Source organism: Melospiza melodia, chromosome 11 (assembly GCF_035770615.1).
Source record: "Melospiza melodia melodia isolate bMelMel2 chromosome 11, bMelMel2.pri, whole genome shotgun sequence".
NCBI lineage: Eukaryota > Metazoa > Chordata > Aves > Passeriformes > Passerellidae > Melospiza > Melospiza melodia.
Genome location: NC_086204.1, coordinates 2,363,657 through 2,387,096, shown reverse-complemented (window position 1 = coordinate 2,387,096; position 23,440 = coordinate 2,363,657). Strand labels below are relative to the sequence as shown.

Genomic DNA, 23,440 nt, shown 5'->3' with positions numbered 1-23,440 from the left:
AGGAAAGCCACCCCGAGGCTCCCCTTTGCCACAGCAGGCAGCTCCACAAAGATATTTAATTTTGGCTTTATGCAGCCAGAAGAGCTGAGGTTTCACCTACAGGCTGGGAAGAGGCAGAGAAGAACCAAGAGTAAAGTTTATAAAGTTCATTTTTTGTGCATTCCATCCCCAGAAAGGGAGTGCAGAAGAGCTGGCAGAGATCTCTCAGTGACATCTCTGTGACATCAGAATTTCTTTTCTAAATAAATCAATGGAGAGCACTTCTTCACATTCAAAGAAAAGAATGTGCAGGATGTAAAAATAGAAACTACTTAAACTACTTCCAAGGTTGACTCTTAAAACATTTCTTTTAGGTTTTTTTTTTGTTGTTTACATTTGTTTTTTACTTCTCAATCCTATTTGCTTTTTTAAAACTTTTTTTGTTTGCCTTCTCCACACAACGCTTTAATCACAGTTTGGTTCCCACAATACAGAACTCAAAAAGCAGGTAAGAAAAAAAATATAGAATGGGAAAAGCTAAAATTTATTTCAGGAAATCCTTGAATAAAGCAGGTAAGAAAAAAAAACATAGAACAGGAAAAGCTAAAATTTATTTCAGGAAGACCTTGAAACCCAGCTCGTTTCAAACTGCAAGCTGAAAGCCATCTCCAAAGCCCCAACCCTCTTCCTACTCTTCCTTGTCCTTGAGTGGCACCAGGAGGAAGCTGGGGCTGGCTCTTGGATCCCATTTGCTGTTCCCGTTTGCTGCAAAGACGGCTGTGGCGTCACAGTTTGGAGTGAGGGTGGTTTCACTTTTACTGTGAATCATGTCCCCAGGGAACTGGAAAAATGCCCGGCTGTCATCTGGCGTCAGAATGAGAACCAGATCCCACATGCTGCCAGGACAGAGCAGGCACTGGCAGCTCCAGGGACAGCAGCAGGTAGGGTGAGGTTCCTGTGCTTGGCACCTCATCCCTCCGTCCCTCATCCAGTGAGCTCTGAGCTCCCTGCAGGGTTTTTAACTTTGACCCCTTGCGCTGATATCCCAATTTTTGGCGCCCGTCACTGGTTTCATTTCAGGCCTCCCGGGCCAGGAGCCAGCTGAAAGCTCCCTGCCTCAGTTTCGTGAGGAAGTGCAAACTCACTGCCTTGGAGCCTGGGCTGATGATGAAACCCTGTGGCTCCTCCTCTTGGCCTCATTAGCATGGGGAATTCATGAGTATAAAATCCTGTCCATGTCCCGCCGTGGCAACACGGACCCCGGGAATCCTGGCAGTGCCTTCCTCAGCCCTGGTGCTGCTTGCATCCTCATCCTCCCCTCCAGCTGGACCAATGTCGGGCATCATGGAGCCACCAGCCATGCTGGAGGATGAGAGTGCTCCAGAGAACAGGAGATCCAAGTACCTGAAGGTGGCTTTTCATGCTCTCATTTTTGTGTTGATTATTATCTCAACCCTGGTCCCCATCGGCTTCTGTTTGCTCTATCAGCAGGTAAGGACAAAGCAAAACTCTTAACTCTGCAGTGTTCATTCCTAATTTTTAACAGTGTTTATTCCTAATTATTAAAAATTATTAAATTATTAAGTTAATAATTTAATAATTATTAAAAGTGCTGTGTTGATGCTATAAGCTAACTCCAACCTAGTAATTCTCTCCTCTTTGAAGAGTGCTAATTTCCAAGATTTCAGCTGAGGATGTTTGCACCAATCCCTTACTGTCTCACCAATTCCTCAACGTCTTCAGCGTTTTCCTCTCGTTTCCTTCAGCTTAAAAAAAAAAAAGTCAGGTTTTATTTCTCTGATTTTTCTTCTCCTGCACTGGATGTGCACTGTTCCAATGTGATATCAAGTGGTGATGCTCTGTGGGGACCAGAGAGGCTGAGAATCCGTGGTAATTCCCCAGGCACAAAGCCTTTTCACGCTTGGTTTTTACAATCTAGCACAAAAACCAGTTATTGAATCACGTTTTGCTCCGTGTTTCATGAACTAATCCCAACGAGCTTTTCCTAACTGTACACGCAGTACTGAACAGAAATACTCGTGAGCCAAGTGACTCACGGGCTGCAAGTCAGCTTCTTATTTTCTGCTTTCCAAACTGTGAATCTGTGTTCTGGAGGAGCCAAGAACTCATTTGGGATGCCGGGTTGATCCCGCTGTAATGTACCTCCCTATGGTTCCAGTTCATCAGGGGAAGGCACAAGGAAAAAGACCCTTTCTGTTAAGAGGTAGGGTAGTTTGTTCCCATGGTCTGGGAGCTGCTTGGGGCATAATGATGCCAGGAACCCCTCTGAGGACTGATCCTACAAGGCAGAGAATTTTAAAAAATAAAATACAAAGTCTGCTAAATTCCCGCAAGAGAGAAACATTCTCTGCATCTTATAGCAGGAAAATATAAAAAAAACCCAATATAAATTATTTGCTTTTAATCCATTTTTAGCCCCAAACCCACAGCTTCCATCACCCATTTGGGAGGTGTGGAGCACCAGCTCTGTGAGCTGCAGCCACAACTGAATCCCCCTGATGGCAATGAGCACATTGATGTTCCACTCCTTCCCTTCTTCTATTCAGGAAAGTTTTTCTGTTTACTCACTTTCTGTTAGTAAAGAGAAAGTTTCTTTAGTGAGTGAAAGGACTGCCTTCAGTCCTGTTCAGTCCTGGGGAAAGCAGGACAGGGCAGTGGAAGCCTTTCCCTGCAAGGCAGCCAACAGCCTCCCCAGCACTCAGGACAGCTACTTCCTAAGGAAGGAATGAGGTTGTGCTCCAAGAGCGAATTCAAGCATTTCTGAGCTTGCATTCAGTAAGATGTGAGAGGTGTGAGGCAGAAGCAGGTCCCTGTGCCTGTGAGCTGATCCCAAATCTGCTTTTTGTGCGCTCTGCCAGAGGGAGAGCAGAGCTGCTGTGCAGGAGGAGCAGGAGCTCCACGAGCAAAGCCCAAGCTGTGAGTCATGGGGACAGACTGAAATCTCTTGCCATGGAGTTTCCAATCCATGGAGACACCCTGGGCTGGAAAGGCACTGCAGGACTGACTGCTGGCTCAGAAAGACCTGTGCCTGTGGCCCTGAGTTCAGCACTTACAGGGAAAAAGGCTTCAAACCAGCAGCTGTGCTGCCTGCCCTGCCTGCCCGGGGTGGCAGTGATGATTTTATTTGCCTGAGTCACCCCACACTCTGCACAGAAGGTTCATGGGTTTCATGAGGGTGAATTAGCACGAGGCTGTGCAGCTTCTCACGTTTTTGCACTGGCTTTAAGTCAAGTCCTCGTCCACAGAGCCATCGCTTGTGAGCATTCACAAGAGCTGGGTCCAGGCATGGAATTAAATCCTGTCACCCAAGAGGAATGTAGGACTTTTACCAGGTCTGCTCCAGGTTGCAGCTGATTGATTGTCTTTTTTTTTTTTTTTTTTAATTTTGTGCAAATACCACCAAAAAGGATATGAAAAAAATGGACCTATTTTAAACATTTCAAAACTTTGTTGGAAAACATCTGGTTTTTCGTAACAAAACAGGGCTTGTGTTTGTAATAGCGGGTAGGAAAAAAAACTTTTCTTCCTGGGAGAATGCTTTTGTAATGATAATGCTCCTCTAACTGAGTTCACTGATAAATGGAAAATCACAGGAGAAAACACTGACCAAGCCCTGCTTCTCTCCACAGGCACCGGGGGCCTGCTGGGCACATGGACATTGTAAGTACAGAGATTCTAGACCTGCTTTCTGCCTTATGCTGTGGCACAGGGTGGCTGTGTCACAGGCCTGGGGCTGTTTAAGGACAGGGGTGAGCAGTGACAGAGTCCCCAGGGCACTGTGACAAACAGGGTGGCAGCCAGCAGCTGCCTCTGTCTGTGTGAGTCACCTGCACCTCCCCAAAACTGGCCTGTGAAACCCACACTGATGCCTTCAGTTTGAGCCTTCATATTTTCCAGATTCTGTTCTGCATTTGTTTATAACTCTGAGCTCCATATAAAGAGTTGGCAGGTTCTCCTCACAGCTCAGTCACACAGAACAATCCTTTTCCAGCCCCACAACCAAGGGCACCACTGCAGCTTCAGGCCCAAAAAGTGCAAACAACAGGGAATGGAGGAGAGCAAATGGGACTGCATCACCTGGAGCTGGAATTGAACAATTAACCCCAAGATGAAATGGACCAAAAGTTATAAAAGTGTGAGAACTCGTGACCCAGGGTCCATCTTGGGTGTAGCCCTGGCCAGGCTCTGGTACTGTGAAGGCCTTTAATAAATCCCTACTTTATTCCTTTAATAAATCCCTAGTTTATTTCTTTAATAAATCCCTACTTCATTCCTTTAATAAATCCCTACTTTATTCCTTTAATAAATCCCTACTTTATTCCTTTAACTCCGCCCAGCCTCTGCTCCAGGGAGCCTCTCAAGGCTCATCACTTTTACAGCTCCTGGGTGTTAATCACCAGCTCTCCAAGCAAACCCCAGGGCAGCTTTAAAGTAATGCCCGGTAGAGTGGCTGAAACCCTCAGAGAGGTTTAATTAATTAAATGAAAAACTTCTGCACACACAGAATTTCAGCTAATGACTGTTCCCCTCCTGAAGGGCTGTAACCACAGCATGATTACTGTCATCCTCATCATCCTCAGATCCAGCTGAAATTCCACCTGGGAATTTTTTGTTGTTAGAGACCAGCTCAGACCCAACTCTCAGTGTTGAAAATCCCCCATCTCCAGGGTGCTTTCCACAGCTAAGCTGTCCTGACAGAGAGCCACCCATGGCCACAGAGGTCCTTCACAGCCTCTCCTGGCAGATTGAGACTCCTTTCTAGCACTTCTTAGAAGTCAGTAAACTCAAAAGGAATGATTTTGAGGAATATTATAATATTACTCGATATCATAATATCAGCAAGTTATTATAATAACTATAATATTTATAATTATTATAATATTTACAATTATTATAATTATAAATGTTATAATTATTATAGTAACTTGCTGTTACTATACTAATTATAATATTTATAATCATAATAATATAACGATTATATTTCTATAATAACTATAAATATAATAATTATATAATTATAATAATATATAATAATACATTATATATTATTATGTTTATAATATATAGAATATATTTATTAATAGGAATATTATATTTACATTATAAATAATGATTATATATTATACTTATATAATAACTACATCATAATTAGATTATAATATAATAATTCTATTATAATATTATATTATGATTGTATTTATTAATAGAAATATTATTAATGATTAGGATAACAGTAATAATTCTAATAGCAGCAAGTAGAATGACAAGTAAATAATAATTGTTAGAAAGTCAAGAAGTGAATGGGGAGTGAGAGAATGGGAGGCAGCGATAAAACATGCTCATGTACAGAAAAAGGAGACAGAATTACTCTGACATGGTTGCTCACCACACCATTCTGTCTGTGCTTTCCTCAGTGAACGAGTCTTCTTCACAAGACCGAACAGTTTTGATCTGGGAGTGGAAATTACAGCACTGCAAGGGGATTGTGCAGGGCCAAGGGGAGTACCTCATCATCCAGGAGAGTGGCAGATACTTCATCTATGCTCAGCTCTTCCGCAAGGAGCCCCATAAGGCGCCTTTTTCAGTGATGCTTTACGAAAATAAAACATCAACCCCGCTCAACAATGCTGTGGGGGCTGTGAATGGCACAGTCCACTTTGCAAGGCCCTTCCTCCTGAAGAAGGGAGACAAACTGTACTGTAAGAAAAACAAGGAGGACTACCACAATCTGCTGGAGACTCAGACTTATTGGGGCCTGTTTAAAATGTAGCAGGACTGCTCCGAGTCAGCTCCTCCCTTATTTCCTCCAGGAAACCTCAGGTCGTGGATGAGGAATCTGGAATGTCTCTTTGGGTGAAATTCAGCTTGCTGGAGTAAGCTCGTGTCCTGCAGTGACAGTGAACAGCAAACTTTGGTGGTGATGGATGGCTGCAAAAGATGGAGGGAGAAAACCCCTGGATGCTTTGTGGGGTTGACTCTGAGATCCTGGAAAAACAAGTGCCTATATTCAGCCTGTTCTGAGCTGGGGAGGAGCTCTACTCTGCAGCTGACTGCATTTCACTTGGTCAGTCCCCTGGGTCCCTTCTAACAAGAGGTGCTACATAAAGACAAGATATTTTATATCCTTCTCGCACAAGCTGCCAGTGAAACAACCTGTCCACAGCAGAGGGACAAAATGGTTCAGAAACAGCACAGGAAAAGCTTCTCAGCCCTCTCCACAGCCTTGCCACTAGCAAGGGAAGCACACCAAGAAAACTCCATCCCCATGGGCAGTTCAGAGCACAGGGAGCTTCCCAGTAGAGCTTCCCAGTGAAATCCAAGGCAGCTCCATGGCATGGTGCAGACAGCCCAGCACAGGGAGCCTGGGATGCAGCCCAGGGGGATGGATCACTGCTGGCTGGGCAGCACAAAGCTGCTGAGGCTGTGCAGGAGAGCTAATGGTAGGGGAAAGTGAGCACAGAGGGGAGACAAGAGGATGGAGGCTTGGAGAGCTGTTCCCAGAGTTTTCTCTCCCGTGCTGTGTAGTGGGCAGGGCAGGGCAGGGCAGACACCATGCCATGAAATGGGGAAGGGCCGAGCATCCCCCCCTTCCCACAGACACAGCTCTGCCATCCAGCACAGAGCACTGCCAGGAGCACAGCAGGGATAATGTGAGCCAGCAGGGAAGCAGGGCACCCTTCCCCTGCTCACTGCAGGCTCTCTCTGCTGTGCCACCCCAAATGGTCACCTGCAGGTCACAGCACACCTCAGAACCTCAGCAAGGTCAAGTGCTCTCACAAGGCTGCTTCACAGCCTGCTTCCTCCTCTCCCTCGCCTGGGCAGGCTCTCCAAGGGGCTCTGGCTTTTGCTTTCCTGCCCCCTGGACCTTCACGGACCTGGACCTGCTCCCATGGACCTTCCTGCTCCCACCACCATGGATTTTCATGGGAAAGCAAAGCAGCTGAGAAGCTGGATGGAAAGAAATGATTGCTTGGGGTGGACTGAGGCAGTTAGGAGTGCTATTTGCTCTTATAATTTTATATTCTATGTATTGTAACTTCAGAGAATGTAAAGTCAAGTTTTTGCTGCTGTGCCTGCAGTCCTGTGTTTGGTTTTATACAATCTATTACCAATTAAAATTATACTTTGGTTCTTACATGGCTTTGTTGATTCCTTAATTTAAAATTTAAAAAAAGAAAAAAAGAAAAAAACCAAGAAACACCCTTACAAACCGCAAGTGTATCTCAGTTCTTTGACACAGGCTGAAAAAATAACTGACTGACACATTTCTCTACCCTTTATCTGCTTTCACTAAAGGACCTCCCCTTCTCTGAGAGGCTGGCAGTGTCAGCACAGAGTGAGATCAGTTTGCACTGCACAGTCCCAGGGCAGAACTCCCCATCTTCCACGGGGAGCTCCATGCACCCCTCAACCCTCCTCAAGTTTCTTCTGAGGCAAAGCAAGCCCAGAAGGGTCTGCTGGGCATGAAGAACTTTTTGTTCTGCACATCAGACCAGCCAAATCCAGACCCTGCAACAGCTGGCATGAAGATCTGGCTCCAAGACCCCAAAGATCAGCTCAGCCTAAGGAGAGGAGAATCCTTGCAGTGCCTGGTTCCTCCTCTCCCTCACTGCATGAGGAAAGGATCCCACAGGCAGCAGGGCTGGCAGCAGCATCCTGTGCTTGCAGGCAGAGACAGCTGAGCCCTCCCTGGGGGAGAACAGCCCTGGGCACCCCAGGGCCCCCAGCCCAGCCAGGAGCTGCAGGCTCTGCAGGGACAGAGCTCACAGAGGCCCTGGAGGGCTCTGGCAGGGACAGGACAGCCCAGGCTGCAGGGCCACCAACCTGGAGGGTCTGGTCAGGGTCACAGCCCAGGCTGCAGGGCCACCAACCTGGAGGGTCTGGGTCACAGCCCAGGCTGCAGGGCCACCAACCTGGAGGGTCAGGTCAGGGTCACAGCCCAGGCTGCAGGGCCACCAACCTGGAGGGTCTGGTCAGGGTCACAGCCCAGGCTGCAGGGCCACCAACCTGGAGGGTCTGGGTCACAGCCCAGGCTGCAGGGCCACCAACCTGGAGGGTCTGGTCAGGGTCACAGCCCAGGCTGCAGGGCCACCAACCTGGAGGGTCTGGTCACAGCCCAGGCTGCAGGGCCACCAACCTGGAGGGTCTGGTCACCAACCTGGAGGGTCTGGTCACAGCCCAGGCTGCAGGGCCACCAGCCTGGAGGGTCTGGTCTGGGTCACAGCCCAGGCTGCAGGGCCACCAACCTGGAGGGTCTGGTCAGGGTCACAGCCCAGGCTGCAGGGCCACCAACCTGGAGGGTCTGGTCACAGCCCAGGCTGCAGGGCCACCAACCTGGAGGGTCTGTCACCAACCTGGTGGCTCTGGGTCACAGCCCGTGGTCAGCTGTGCCAGATGTCAATGGTTCAATGCTCCAGAAGCTGCCTTGGTGCAGAGCATGCAGCTTTATCCAAGTGCTCTTCCAGCAGGACCTGAAGGCACCAGAGCTGCTCTCCCCAGCCCCCCGGTCCCAGGCTGTGTCTCCTGCATTTTTTCTCCTGCTGGACCCCCACATCTCTTCCTTTCTCCCTCTCCCTCCCAGAAGGCAGCAACCCCATCCCTGGTGCCTCTCTGGAGCAGCAGCAGCCTGCTGTTCTGGGGTCCATCAGCTGCAGATTTCTCCTGGGGACAGCCAGGACCCACCAGTGCTGCTGACACAGCAGCACATCTCCAGCTCCTTTCACACTGTGCATCTCCTCCTCTCCCAGCTCGCCTCAAGGGAAAGGGAAATCATCTTTTCAGTCCCATGGAGGGTGCTAAACATCTGTATGGAATCCAGCTCAAAAGTCTTTCTTAGCCTTGTTCATTAAGCCATTAATGATGCCAAAGCATGCAAAGTACATTAAAAACCTCTTCTTAAACAGCAAACACACCCTGTGGCTGCTAGGGTCAGGCAAACTGATATAATGGCATTAGTGCTGCTGCAGAGCTCATTCTCTGTCCCAGGGAATGAAGTGGCACAGATCTGACCACCCCAGTGAACAAACAGGTTCTTATCAAAGGAGCCATCTGGCAATAAACCTGAGAAATTCACTTTTATGGGAATAATAAATATATCACACCAAGCTTCCTTTGGGGTCCTGTGTCCCCAGACAGACTCTGGAGAGGTACTGAGGTACCTTGTGCCATTTCTCACCACCAGGATTTGAAAGGGACATCAAAAGGTGACTTTGCTCTGACGGGAGCTGCAGGTCAGGGCACCTTCAGCATGTGGGGAGGCAGCACAGCCTGGCAGGGCTGCCACCCACAGAGAGTTTGGTGCTCACTGTTGTGCCTTCCCCCGGTTCTTTGGAGCAGGAGGCAAAGGGGAGTTTGGCCTCTGCCCCTGTTCACTCTCAGGGGGTGCCAGGGTTGTTGGTGTGGCACTCACAGCACCCTGGCAGCTGTGACAGCCCTGTCCCATTGCTGGCAGCCCCAGCTCCCTCCCGGGGGCTCAGCCTTGGTGCCAGGGCTGGGCAGCCACCATCAGCTGCTTCCAGCTCTGCCCCAGCTTTCACACCAGGCTGGTGTCGCTGAGGCCTCGCCGGCTTCTCCCAGCACGAGGTAAAAGTGGTTTATTGCACAGTGCTGACAATGGGAATCTGTAACAATCTGTCCTGGTTGAAGGGAAATGTTAAACCTGTCACTTCAGCAGGAGACATCAGAACGTGCTCAATGGGTCACCCTGCTAAAACAAATATCCCCAAGGTAAATTGATGGAGGGCTGCAGAGGGGCAGATGTGGGAATGCTGCAGCATCCACAGCCTCTCTGTCACTGGCAGCATCAGGTGTCAGCTGCAAAATTGGAATCTGCACACGTGGAGAGTTCCTGCTTGCCCCTGTCCATTCTGAACAGTCCAGCCTGGCACTGCTGGTCTCTTGGCTTGAGATTGATTCCTGGCCTTAAAAGAAATCCAGAGACTACAGCACATCCACTCCATGGAGCAGCTGCACTGTCTGACTCAAAAATTATTGCTGTCCCACAGCACCAAAATCCTGCTGCAGGCTGGAGTGGGATCTCTGAGCTCACAGCTGATCTGGCCCCAGGGTTTCCAACCTGAGAGCCACGCTACAAGCAGCCCCACGGCTGGGCACTGCAGAGCAGCAGCAGGTTTGGAGGACAGAGGTGCCATCCCCCACTCACACTCATTCTCCAGCCTGGCCAGTGGAAAAGCCAGATGGATACTGGCAGATTGTGGCCAATGAGCAGTGAAAAAGCCAAATGGACAATGGCAGATTATGGGTGATGAGCAGTGGAAAATTGAGAGATTATGGCCAATGACCAATGAAAAATCCAGATGGGCATTGGCAGATTATGGCCAATGACCAGTGGAAAACCCAGATGGACATTGGCAGATTATGGCCAATGAGCAGTGGAAAAGCCAGATGGACACTGTCAGATTATGGCTGATGAGCAGTGAAAAATCCATATGGACATTGGCAGATTATGGCCAATGAGCAGTGAAAAATCCAGATGGGCATTGGCAGATTATGGCTGATGAGCAGTGAAAAATCCAGATGGACATTGGCAGATTATGGCCAATGAGCAGTGGAAAAGCAGATGGACATTGGCAGATTATGGCCAATGAGCAGTGAAAAATCCAGATGGACATTGGCAGATTATGGCCAATGAGCAGTGGAAAACCCAGATGGACATTGGCAGATTATGGCTGATGAGCAGTGGAAAAGCCAGATGGACACTGGCAGATTATGGCCAATGAGCAGTGGAAAACCCAGATGGGCATTGGCAGATTATGGTTGATGAGCAGTGAAAAATCCAGATGGACATTGGCAGATTATGGTTGATGAGCAGTGGAAAAGCCAGATGGACATTGGCAGATTATGGCCAGTGAGCAGTGAAAAAGCCAGATGGACATTGGCAGATTATGGCTGATGAGCAGCAATTGAGTGCCAGAACTAATTGCTTATCCTTCATTAGGAGTAATCAATGCCAGCATCAACCAAATGCCAGTGCTTGGATTCCTTCAATGTTTAAATGTTCCTCCTTTCCTTGCCCATGGCATCTGGGAATGCACTGCAGATTTAGAAGATGTGTTACCCACACACCTCAGGATGGAAACGCTGCCTTCCTGAAAGAAAATCTCTCTGCAGAACTGTCAAATCATTAATTTACATGAAAACCCCTCTTTTTTTTCAACATTTTGAAATGAAGACTTGCCTCTTGGAAAGCCTTTTCACTAAGGTGCAGGGTTGTGTAAAAGTGGTGTATTTCTTTATGTCCTGATGCATTTTAATTAAATGTGCTTTCAAATCTATGGGAAGTATAATTTCAAAGAAAATGAATACATCGTGAGATTGAGTGTATAAATAGATGGTCATGTGCCTTCAACCATGGAAAAAAAGTGTGGTGGTTTTTTCAACAGGACTAGGGGATTTTTCTGCTCTGTCAGAAGCTTACTGCACTGCACAGCCTCCCCAGGATCAGAGATGCAAATGGCCCTTGAAGGAGACATTTCAGTCTCTTTAGAAGTTAGCCACAATGTAGTCCTAAAAATGAAATAATCAGATTTTTAAACAAATAAATACTTGAATACAAGTAACCACAATATAATCAGCAGGTTTTTTGTTCAACAAACAGCCACAGTCACCTATCACCCCCACACCCTGGTGCTTTGCACTCTCCAGGGTCAATGGAGGTTGTTCAAGGATGATCTGAAAGTTCATCCAGAAAGTGCCTCAAAGCACATCAAAAACAGCACAGAAGGCAGAGATGTAACAATATATTTAGACAGCTTAAACCACAGTGTGCTCCAGCCAAACCACTTTTAGTAATTCTTAGCAGAGCCCTCTAGAATTTATGAAAATGTCTTGGTTTGAAAAGCCAGGTGTCTGCTAAGGAAGGCATGAGCCTCCCTTGAAATGGAAAATGTAAATTCCCTCCCTCTGAATTATTATAATTTTGAAATTAAGGGGGGGTCTCAGGCAAAATTATGGGAGTAGGAACAACAGTTCTTTAATAGGAAAAATAAAAGTAAAAAATAAAAATAAAAATAAAAATGCAGTAACACAAAGCAACACTGCCAGAGTCAGACCATGCCCTCTCCCTTGTGTGTCAGGGAGGTGGCACAGTCCCATCCCATGGTGTCCCAGCCCCATCCCAGGGGGGCTCAGCCCTCCTGCAGTGCCAGCTGTGGCTCTGCTGCAGCAGGGATCCTGCACAAGGGGGGAGTTTTCCTCTGCAGCTCCAGGGCTGCTGCAGATGGGCCTGGGCTCCCTCTGGCCATGCAGGGCAGCAGAAAGCTGCTCCTCTGGCAATGCAGGGGGCAAAGGCTGCTGTGGTGTCCCAAAGCTCAGATTGTATCCAGGTAGGAATGCTTGGCTCCTCCCCTGGGCGGAGCATCTCCCCATGGGATGATGGGATTTTATGCAGGACACTCACTGGCCCATTAACAGAAGATAATTAATAATTAATGGCTCATGAACAGAAAAGAACTCCTGGAGGGAGGATTGATTGTGGAAGAGATAAAGAAAACTGCCCAATGAACAGCAGAGAACTGCTCCACCTCTAACAGCTGGCAAATAGAATACACACTTATCTTACAATCCAGGACTAGGTTACTAAGACATACATTGTACTAAATTAAGAAAAAAGAAACTAAAAAACAAAATTCCAAGACCACAAGAACTAAATAAAAGAGAACAGTGAAACACTTAAACTGTAACCAATCACATCTCCTGAGAAGTACATATAAACCACATGAACTGATAGAAACACCAATCATGAAATGCGTGATCAGTGTGTTCAGTAGTGTTAGAAAATATAAATAAAAATAATATAAACAACAAAGTAGCTTCTACTTAATCACATTAGTTAGTTGTCCAAGAGCCCTAATCTCCCACACAGAGACATTTCTGATGATGCTGTGCAGACCCCCCTTGTTGGGGACACTTTCCCTGCAGGGGCTTCTCAGGCTGTTCCCAAAGTCACCCCACCAAGCCTGGTGGGGTGAAACAGCCCCGGTTCTGAACTGCCCAAAGACACAGTGGTTTCTGCCTGGGTCTCAAAAACAAGGCAAACTTCACTGGGTCAGTGAAATGAGTGGATGGTGCTGCCCCTCTGCTCACAAACCATGAGCCCAGCCACAGAGGAAAGGCAAATGAAAACCTTTAATTTGGATTGCTTCAAGAAAACTACTGAGGACTCACTTTTACAGAGTAGCTTCTATTGTGTAAGCAGAAGTATCATTAATTTTGCTTCTAACTTCCAGTGCTCAAGACTTCTGCAGCTCAGTGCAATAAAATGAGGCAGATGAGGACATCGTAGCTAAGAAATCTGGCTTTGGTCCTGGAGGGATGATGGCTGCTCTGAAAAGCCTTTCCTTTCGATGACACAGCCTGTGCCTCCAGGGCAAAAATTAACTGTCCCAATGGGGTTTTTCCAGGGAGTGAATTCAGTCTGGCACCACAAATTATGGACTGTTAATTTCAGCTCTAAAGACAAGTGCGTGGAAAGCTCAAAACTGCTGAAACAGCCTGCCAAGAGAGCCAGTGGAGATGTAACTCGGTCATTCCCATCCCTGCAGAGTGACAAAAGCTTTTACCTGTTTAATTATACGTCCTCTAAATCCTCTTTAGGTGAATGGAGCAGGTTTTTGTTTCACAGCTGAGTGGAGGCTGAGTCATGGCACTTTGGATTTCTGCTCTCTCCTCCCAGATCAGAGAAGGGTTTGCACCACACACAGCTCCTCCACCTCCCAGGCACACCAAAAGCTGCCTCACCATGGGAGGTGAGCAGATGCTTTGTGAGGAACCAGCCACATCCAGGTTTCTCTGTGCTCTCGGGGTTCATAGCACCTTTACTTGCAGTAGAAGACAGCTCACAAGAGCTTCAAGTTGGAAGCTCTTTAAGTCTTCCAACTGGTCTAGAAAATCTGGCACTTCTGCTCATAGATAGAATAGAAACAGTATTTTTAAACTGATTTCTAAACAGAAGTTACTTTCCCAGTTCTTGTTACATGAATGCTGCTATCTAATCTCCCACAGATTTTGGTCTAAGAGGCAGAACACCTCATGGAGAGAATGAAAGTATCATCAGCACTTTAGAGAGAGGGAAGGAAGTCACAGCAAGATGCTATGATTTTCTTAGGGTCACCAGAAGTGCAGAGATGAAACCCAACCACGGGACCCAGGGGAAGGGACCTTGCCTGTTACCAGGAACAGTGTGGCCAGCAGGAGCAGGGACGTGATTCCTCCCCTGTGCTCAGACCTGCTGAGGCCACACCTCCAGTTCTGGGTCCAGTTCTGGGTCCAGTTCTGGGCCTCTCAATTTAGGATGGATGTTGAGATGCTGGAGCATGTCCAGAGAAAGGCAACAAGGCTGATGAAGGGTTTGGAGCACGTCTGATGAGGAGTGGCCGAGGGAGCTGGGGTTGTTTGGCCTGGAGAAAAGGAGGCTCAGGGGTAACCTTATCACTGCCTGAAAGGAGATTGTAACCAGGTGGGCTTTGGCCTCTTCTCCCAGGTTATTTTTGAGAGGACAAGAAGACACAGCCTCAAGCTGTGCCAGGGGAGGCTCAGGTTGGACATTCACAGGAATTTCCACACAGAAAGGGTGGCCGGACACTGGAATGGGCTGTCCTGGGAGGTGTTTAAGGACTGGACACGGCCCCCAGTGCCATGGTCTGGGTGACAAGGGGGTGTCGGGTCACGGGCTGGGCTCGCTCATCTCAGAGGCCTTCTCCAACCAAACTGACCCTGTGATTCTGAGATTTTATAACCAAACACCCTCAGCATGGACCATAACCAGTGATAAGAGCACTGAGGAAATAACCCAGAGAGTGCCACATATGGACTCGATTATCAATTTTTTCCCTTCTTATGAAGAAAAGTGCCTGTTCAGAATATCCCAGGAATGGACCAGAGTGCCAGGAACACAACTGTGGTGCAGCCCTGGGTGGTGTCACCAGGCTGGCCAGCACAGGGCTCACCCACCACTTCTTCTGCCCTCCTTGGACACCTGCCTCTGCTATGGATCCCTGGACTTTTTCAAGCTCAAGAGCAAAATCCACTTCTGTTTCAGGTCTTTTGAAGTAGGATTTCACACTGAATGGCTCTCCCAGCACAAATTTGGCCAATCCCACGTTTCATCTCATTTGAGATGGAAACACACAAAAGCGTTTCTTTCCTCTGCCGTACAACTTCAACCTGTGAAGAAGAAATTCTGATTTCAGGCCATCCCTCCCCAGAGCACCTCAGCTGTCACTGGGTACTGCTACCACAGCCTCTACTGCACATTGCAGAAAACACATCTGCTTTGGGACTCTTTGATAAACACTACAAGGGGTCCAGACTGGTTTTGGGAGAAACTGCTTCATGGTGAGGCCCTGCTGCTGCAGAAGATATCTGCTGACATGGCCAACAAGCTGCCTCCTCTTATGGCAAACTTCTGAAGAAGTAGAAAGGATTTGGAGGCAACACATCCTGTCCTTGCAGGGTAAACAATTCACAGAAGAGCCACAGAAGGGAAGTCACAGGGGTATGACTCACTCCCAGTATAAAAATCAGACCAAGGATTCCATTACACCATACTGGCAGAGGGGTCAGCTGGATGGTCCTCCATCCTTGCAGCCCCCAGCTCACTTCTTGCTGTCACAAGGTAACACCTTCCCCCAGCTCCATCCTTGTAGGTTCCCTGGAGGGAACTGGCTTTGGGTCCTTCCAGCCCTTCAAACACTTCCAGGAGAGGGCTGGTTGATGCAGAACAAGACTTCTGCTCCCAGTACTCCTAAACACTCCTGGAATGGTGACAGCTCACTGCCACCTCTCCTCAAACAGTGCCACAACATTTTAAACAGCCTTGCCACTGATTTCTCACAGCTCCAGCTACCAGCAATGCTAGTTAAAGGGTTTGCTCTTTCCCTGAGAGGCTTTGGAGGAAAATGAAAAAATAAAAGGAAAATGAGGGGGGTGTCAAGAGATTCAAAGACAGCAGAAATGAAGTATTCTGCTTCTGATAGGCTCCAGGTTGTATACCTGCTTTCACAGTATTTGAGGCCTTTATCAAAATTTTTGAATATTTGAGATTAGCAATAAGAGAAGATCAAGTAAACCATATAAGAATAATAGCAATATTATGTAAGCACTTAAGTGTTCCCTGCTATGGACCTCATTATGAGATTTAACTTTGAAAAACTTTTACAAACTTTTGAGATGCATGGAAGGTGTTGCAAGATGTGGTGAAGAGAGGAGTACAAGAGCAAGCTCCAATTTTAGCTATTTTTGTGCCGATCTCAGTAGCCCAGGAATTTACTGAGGGGGTGTCTTGAAAAGAATGCCAGTCAGGAAAAAAGAAACAGATTCCTTCAAATATGTGTCATGACTGCATAGCTGGAGCTGAATGATGGGAAGATCTTTCAAATTCCATATCTAAAGCTAATCCAGGAACTTGCATTTTAGGCCAGAGTGAGTAATTCCACTGGCTTTTGATCCTCATCAGATTAAATTTTAAACACATATTTGCAGATCAAGTTAATTGTATGTGCAGCCCTTCTCCTAAAAGGTCATGCAAATTCTTCCCATTCTTCTCTCGTAAATATTCCCTTCACATCCAGCAAGTCTATACCCATGAGAAGTGAAGCAGGGACAGGACATTTCTCACATGAGGGAGAGGAAACACCTGAGCAGCACCTCATGATCTGACCAGTCATTTAAACACCTGCCTGAGCAGCAGTACTGAAATTTGGGGGTGTGTTTAAATACTTTTAAGAAAAGGGCCTACAGAAAAGCTAGTGAGGGTGGGAACCAGGGGTGAACCTGTAACAGTTAAGTCTTGTTTGGCACAACTCTTTTGGAGAAAAAGCTGGAAAATCTTGCAGTGCACAATAAAAAATTAGAGATGGCTTAATCCTTTGCCCCTTGGGCATAGTGGAAAAGCTTTGGCAAAGCTGGGATCTGGTGCTGAAAATAGATACAGCTCTGAGAGGAGCCCACCAGAACTTGGAGCTTGCACTGTCCTATCAGTGGATTTCAGCTGAGCTCTGTCTTGTACTCATCAGCCCTGCTGTGCCAAAACTACAGCAATTTGGGATGATTCTCCTTTCAACTGGGCTGATACCAGCTGTGTAAAATAGGTGGATTGTGGTCAGTGCAGAGGGTACAGAGACACATGCAGAGAAACAGCCTAAAGCCAGACTCTTTGTACCCCTGAGGAATATACAGCTCTTTCACGTAACTGATGTTGACATCCTCTCTGGAAATTTGACACTTTAATAAGCTTTCTGTTCTCAGCACACATGTGCCTTTTGACCTGAGGTTCCCCTTTATGTGGAGAATATGACAATTTACAGCAGCTTAGTCGAGTGTGAAGAAACACATCATGAGATCAAATATTTGGGGATCTGGAGGAACATGCACCAAAATCTGCTGCTCAGCCACCTACTGATCCCCTGACAGTGGCAGCAGGAATTTCTTTCTGTATTGTTAAACACACTGCTCTGTGAAACCTGCATTACAGACTGAATGGTGAATGTTAATAATAATATTCACATGGATTTCAGAATGATTCCTTTGGTTTTCCTGTAGCTGCCCCAAAAACCCTGCAGGGAATCATCATCTTACCCCTCTGGAGAAGCTCTGTGTGGCTGGGAAGACTTCAAATATGTGAGACCTGCCACCCCCTGAGGTTCCCCTGATGGGGAGACCCCTAAAAAATTCTGTGCCAGGATTGAGAGACAACCAGGACTTTTGGTCTTCAGGTTGTTTATTTTTCTCTCATCAGAAGTTCTGCATGATGTCTGTACACCAGAAAACATACAAAGAGAAGGCACCAAAAGCCACAAGACACACAGGTCCAAGGTCTTTTAAAGCTATTTTGTCCAATTAACTCTTAGAACATATTTGATTTCTATCTTTCTACCAATAAATAATTATTTTTCTGTTCACATAACATCTGCATTGTGGCTCTTTCTAACCAGTCACCCTGTGCCACCAACACTGCAGAAAATGGAAGAGATGAAGAACAAGAGGGAGATCAGACAATGCCCCGAATCCTCCATCTTGTCTCTTATCTACCTCCATACTAAAAACCCAAATGTTTTTCACCATGTGATAAACTACACTACTGTCTGTTTCACACACTTGTAGATTCCAATTAATCCCAAAGTCTTGGAAGCTTTCTCCATGGATGAAGGTTAAAAGCAGTGTTCTCCTGGGGATCAGGACTTTTCAGGACAGGAAGGGAAATATTCCCTGTGCCCTGGGTTCCAACAAAATGACTTGCAGCCACTCTGCCCCAGCCCTGCCACTTACAATCACATTTATACACTCTCATATTTATGCTCCCTTTGTGTTCATTCATTAATGTGTGTATTTCCTACCCTACCAGAGGAGCTGCTCCTCCTTTGTGCCAGAGGCACTGAAGAGCTGCTCGGTTTGCTGATGAAGGCACCAGAGCCAGAGCCAGGGCAGCCAGCTCACAGCCAGCTTCCCTTTCCTCCCTCTACAAACAATGGTCTAGACAAGCATGAAGCCAGAGGTCAGACTGGGGCAAAGAACAGAAAACCCTGTGCCATGTGCTCTTCCTGGCACTGGATAAAGAGCAGACCTTGTTTCTCTGCCACCTGGAGGCCCTCAGGGCTGCCCATGGCATGTTCTGCTGTGGCCTGGCAGCTGCAGCAGGTACCCAGTGAACGGCTCCCATCCTCCCTGAAGGAAACCACCAATGTTCAGAGATAAGAATTTCTTCAGAGATAAGAATTTTTGATTCTCCTCCCCCACCCATTTGAGGGGTTCCACAAAGGATGGGCTCAGATGGAGCTGCTGCCTCAGACAACAGAGGTGCAAGCCCTTAGATGAGCCTCAGAAGGAATTCAGTCCTGCTCATCCCCTCCCTGGGACAGAGCCTCTACCTCCAAGACAGAAACAGCGGAGGCAACAAGGACATTTTGAGAAAGCACTGAAAAAAAACCATCCTAGGGACCACATTTAACGTCAGATTTTGATCCAAATCACCCTGGATTTTGTTCATTCTGAACAGGAGAATGCATGAGGTGCTTTATGCTTCCAAGACTTTCAGGTTCCAACCACAGGGAGGACATCCAAACCTGGCCTGGAGGTTTGGATGGACATTCAAACCCTGCTGGGCTGGAGCCAGCCAAGTGCAGACCTCAGCCCAATACACAGCTGGGTTACTGGCAAGGAAAGGGAAGATGTCAAGGAATCAAAACATATAATAGTGTACATACCACTTATCACCAGTCTAAGTGAACCAATTTGTTTTCACTGTTGATGAAGATCTATTAGGAAATACTTTCCAGGCCACTAACATGTTTATATGTATGTTTTTAAGATATGATATTTGTTTGTGTGCTGAAATTCAGACAGTTTCACAACAGTCACTGAAAACACAAGCTGGATTATACACTAATATTACTTGCTGGGGAAATCCATATAAACAATTTATCTCTCACTGTTTATAGTAAGTCCTACGTAAATGGGGGGGAGACAGGACATCCATGCAGCCCAGTAACATCATCTTAACCATGTGGCCTTTTAATATGTGGGGACTGAGGGCACTGCCCTGCCCTCAGCAGTGCTCATCCTTAGCTTTGTGTTGAGAACTCGTCTGGATAACTTTAAAAGGAGCAGGAATTTAAGTATGCCTTCAAGGGCAGAGACAAGATGAAGTTTTACTAGTAGCTTTTAATACTCGTTCAGTTGTTACTCTTAATTAGTTGATACTCTCAATTAGTTGATACTTTTAATTAGATGTGCAAAGAAATGCAATAAGGATATGGTTCCCATCATTACTTCAGTGATTTTTTCCTGGAATCCCACTGGAGTACTGCAGCCCAAAATGGAGCTGTCCTGCCTCTGCTGTGATGAACTTGGACCAGTGCTATGGACATAAGATCAGAACTGAGAGCAGGAACCATTTCTACAAAGGGTGCTCAAAAATTGGAACTGAATTCCAGAACTGCTGGAATTCACCCGCAGACTTCATCTGAACTCTGCCTGCGGGACTAAGCAGGTAACTCAAGTCTCACCTGGTCAGGTCCAGGTCTGCTCATGCCACTGGTGGGACAGCTCCTGATGTGCCTGGAGGGGTCCCAGCCTTGGGGGCAGCCTTTTCCCTACTCTGGCACTTGTTCTTCACTGCTGCAGTTTCAGTGAGAGGGCTGTGGTATGTAGGGCTGCGCCATCATGGACTCCCTGCCCAAAAAGCCTTCTGTCCTCAGTACAGAAAAGGGGAATTCACATTCCAGCTCGTAGGGAAACAAAAGTGCTGAAGTGATGAGCATGAAGTCAGATGAGCTGAAACAGATCTGGAATTATAGCACATCTGCCTTGATTCCTGAGCCAGGACTTCAGTGACAGGGTGATGGCTGCTCACCCACTGTCCCTCACAGAGCTCCATCTCACTTGCTTGGAGACAGAGGAAAAACATGGGGACACACAAAGATGAATGTTTGATTTTCAAGTGCAGCAGGAAGATGTGATCCCTGCAGCACCCTGCATCTGGCCTAGCCACTAATTTTGAGTAATTCTGAGCAACACAGACCACATCCTCCACAGAGCATGGCCTTCCTCATAAACTGGCAGACCAGGAATTTCAAGCTGCTTTGCAAGTGTCTTGCAGTAAAGACATTCACATGATTTTTCCCTTCAAGGCAGTGCTTGGTCTCCTTTCCCTCTCATTTAATGCATTGTCATTATTTCCCTTTGTGCACGATCTCTTGGGGCTGTGTGTCTGGAAGGACTCAAAGTTTCCCAGTTTTTCCTCCCTACACTTCAGTGTGTCTGTTCCCACTTGGATGAACTAGATAAGCAATGCATAACAAACAGGGGACTCTGTAAGTCTACCTCTTATCCTACAATTTCCTAGGAAAGAAGTTTAAAACAGACAACAATTTCTTCTGAGTGCCTGCAGCTGTTCCAAATCAGCCAGAGATACCCACAGGTGGGGAAAAGGCTGGAGCTGTGCCTTCCTGGGGCTTTCCTGCTCTCCTTGTGCCCTTCCCAGGGTGGAGCTGACAGCCACAGAGAGTCTGCTCTTTAACCACAGGCAGTCACCTTCTGGCTCTTCACTTGGCCAAAATGTTCTCCTCTGAAGATCCTGGAAATGTCTGCTGGATAAAGAGGGGCAGCAGGCAGCTCCTCCTCCACCCAGCACTGCCAGTCCCGTTTGCTTCTCCTGCAGTGCCTGTTGGGTTTGCTCAGCCTGGTTTTTGGTAGCAGGGGGGGGCACAGAGGTCGCTTCTGTGGGGAGCTGCTGGGAGCTCCCACCATGGCCAGCATGGCCAGTCCCTGCTGCTCTGAGGATGGACATGCTGCTGGCCAAGGCTGGGCCAGGTAGGGGGGTTGGTAATGCCTCTGTGATAACAGGTTTAAGAAGAAAATCAAAACAAAATGGGCACATACAAATTTGTTTTTCCTTCTGGTCAGAGAAGAGGAGGAGATGAGAACTTGTGAAGGAACAACACAGAGACACCAAGGAGAAGGAAGGGCAGGAGACACCAAGGAGAAGGAGGGACAGGAGGTGCTCCAGGTGCCAGAGCTGAGATTCCTCTGCAGGCTGTGTTGAGACCATGGTGAGGCAACTGTGCCCCTGCAGCCCGTGGGGATCCATAGGGGATGCAGAGATCCATGGGGAATGCAGAGATCAGTGGGGAATGCAAAGATCAACTCACAGCCCATGGGGATCCATGGGGAATGCAGAGATCAGTAGGGAATGCAGAGATCCACTCACAGCCCATAAGGATTCACAGGGGATGTTGAGATCCATGGAGGATGCTGAGATCCATGGGGGTTGCAGAGATTCACCCTCAGCCCGTGAGGATCCATGGGGGATGCAGAGATCCGTGGGAGATGCAAAGATCTCCTGGATTTGGCCAGTGTCACATCTTGACATAGTGCTAATAATACAGGGGTACAACAGAAACATTTTAAAAGAGAGTATTTTCATGTCAGTGGCTGGACTATTCAAAGTTGAGGTAATAGAATGCAAACTGCTTTGCAAATGCTAAGTATAATTCTAGTTATCTGTGTGCAGATGAACCACACATGCTTAGGACACCAGGACTCATTTGCTGCACAGAAAATATCATCCATTAGGGACGGATCTGATCCAATAAGGAAGGGAGATCCAGTCTGTCTGTAATTGCCACAGAAGCTGGACCATACCTGGGGCACAGAGCAGAGGACTGCAAGCTGACAGACAGCACACTCACAGATGACTTCAGGAGAGTTGGATCATTTCATTTTATCCCTCCATAAACAGCATTTTTATGTGTTGCTGAGCAAATAACAAAACCAAAACCTCTTAAAAGTGGCTGTTAATGGTGTATTCCTCATTCTCTGAGATGCCTCTTATTTTTACAGCCACATGGATCCATAGCTGCAGGTTAGATGAAAAGGTCATTTGCACACATTTGACAAATAAAATAAAATAAAATTAAGGGCCATCCTCACCCTTGCCCTGAAGGCAGTAAGGTCCCAGAGCATGCAAACAGAGCAAGAATATGACCAGTGAATAAAAGTTTGCCCTGATTTGAATATGACCAGTGAATAAAAGTTTGCAAAGATGCATGGGCAGCTCCAAGGCTGTGTTTCCCAATTTGTGGATGCTCGACCCATTGGCCTTCACAGCAATTTAACACACAGGTGCAGTCTGAGGTATTCAACAGAGATTTCTGCTTTGAATTTGATGCATGGACAGCGGCCACTGCTAGTTTCAATTTTCAGGGTTTTTGTAGCATTCCTAGTACCAAAATTAATTTGCCACAGATTCTTCTTGTGCACAAAGAGCTGCTCACTCAGCATGGACAAACAGGAGAAGAATGGTCTCTGATTTGGAACAGCCACACCTGTGCTCTGTCACCTCAGCTCTACTTACAGACAGCAATTCACACACTCACAGTAAAGACACAGCCTTAGAGCCTACCTTCTGCTAGGCTGATCCTCGGGCACCTAAAGCTAGACTGAGTTTTAAATCAAAGCACTTAATGCCACCTCCGCATCCCACTCAAACCCCAAACCGCAATGTCACACCCAGGCACTGCTGACACCTTTCGAGATGTGAAGTGGCAGCTACCTGTTTCACTTGTACTTTGAATGGAGTCTGGCCTATTGGCATAGGAATATGCCTGCCCAAAACCCACCAGTCCCTGATCAAGCAGAATCCTTCCTCCTCGAGCCACTTGCAGAGCCAGATGTCAAAATTTCACCTCCCTCCTTCCCTGATCCAGCTGTACAGGGATCATTTCAAAGAATAGAAAAAAAGAAAAAACAACCAAAAAGAAAAATAAAAACCTGTTAGATCTTTGCACCAGGACAAGCTGGGACTCAATGTTCTCTTTCCTCAATAAAGCAAGCCCACAGCAGATTGAAACAATTACTTGTGGGTGTACTACCCAAAAGTAGGACAGACATGAATCACAGACATAGTACCGCAGTGCCAACAGGG

General features: G+C 47.0%; 1 protein-coding gene across 1 annotated transcript; it reads left to right on the top strand.

Moving 5' to 3' along the window:
- The first annotated feature begins 1,191 nt into the window (after nt 1–1,191).
- Nucleotides 1,192–5,926, top strand: LOC134422755 (uncharacterized). Its single transcript, XM_063165145.1, has 3 exons — nt 1,192–1,470; nt 3,630–3,660; nt 5,415–5,926. The coding sequence occupies exons 1-3, from the start codon at nt 1,195–1,197 to the stop codon at nt 5,768–5,770; spliced, it is 663 nt and encodes a 220-aa protein (XP_063021215.1). The 5' UTR covers nt 1,192–1,194; the 3' UTR covers nt 5,771–5,926.
- The last annotated feature ends 17,514 nt before the right edge of the window (nt 5,927–23,440 follow it).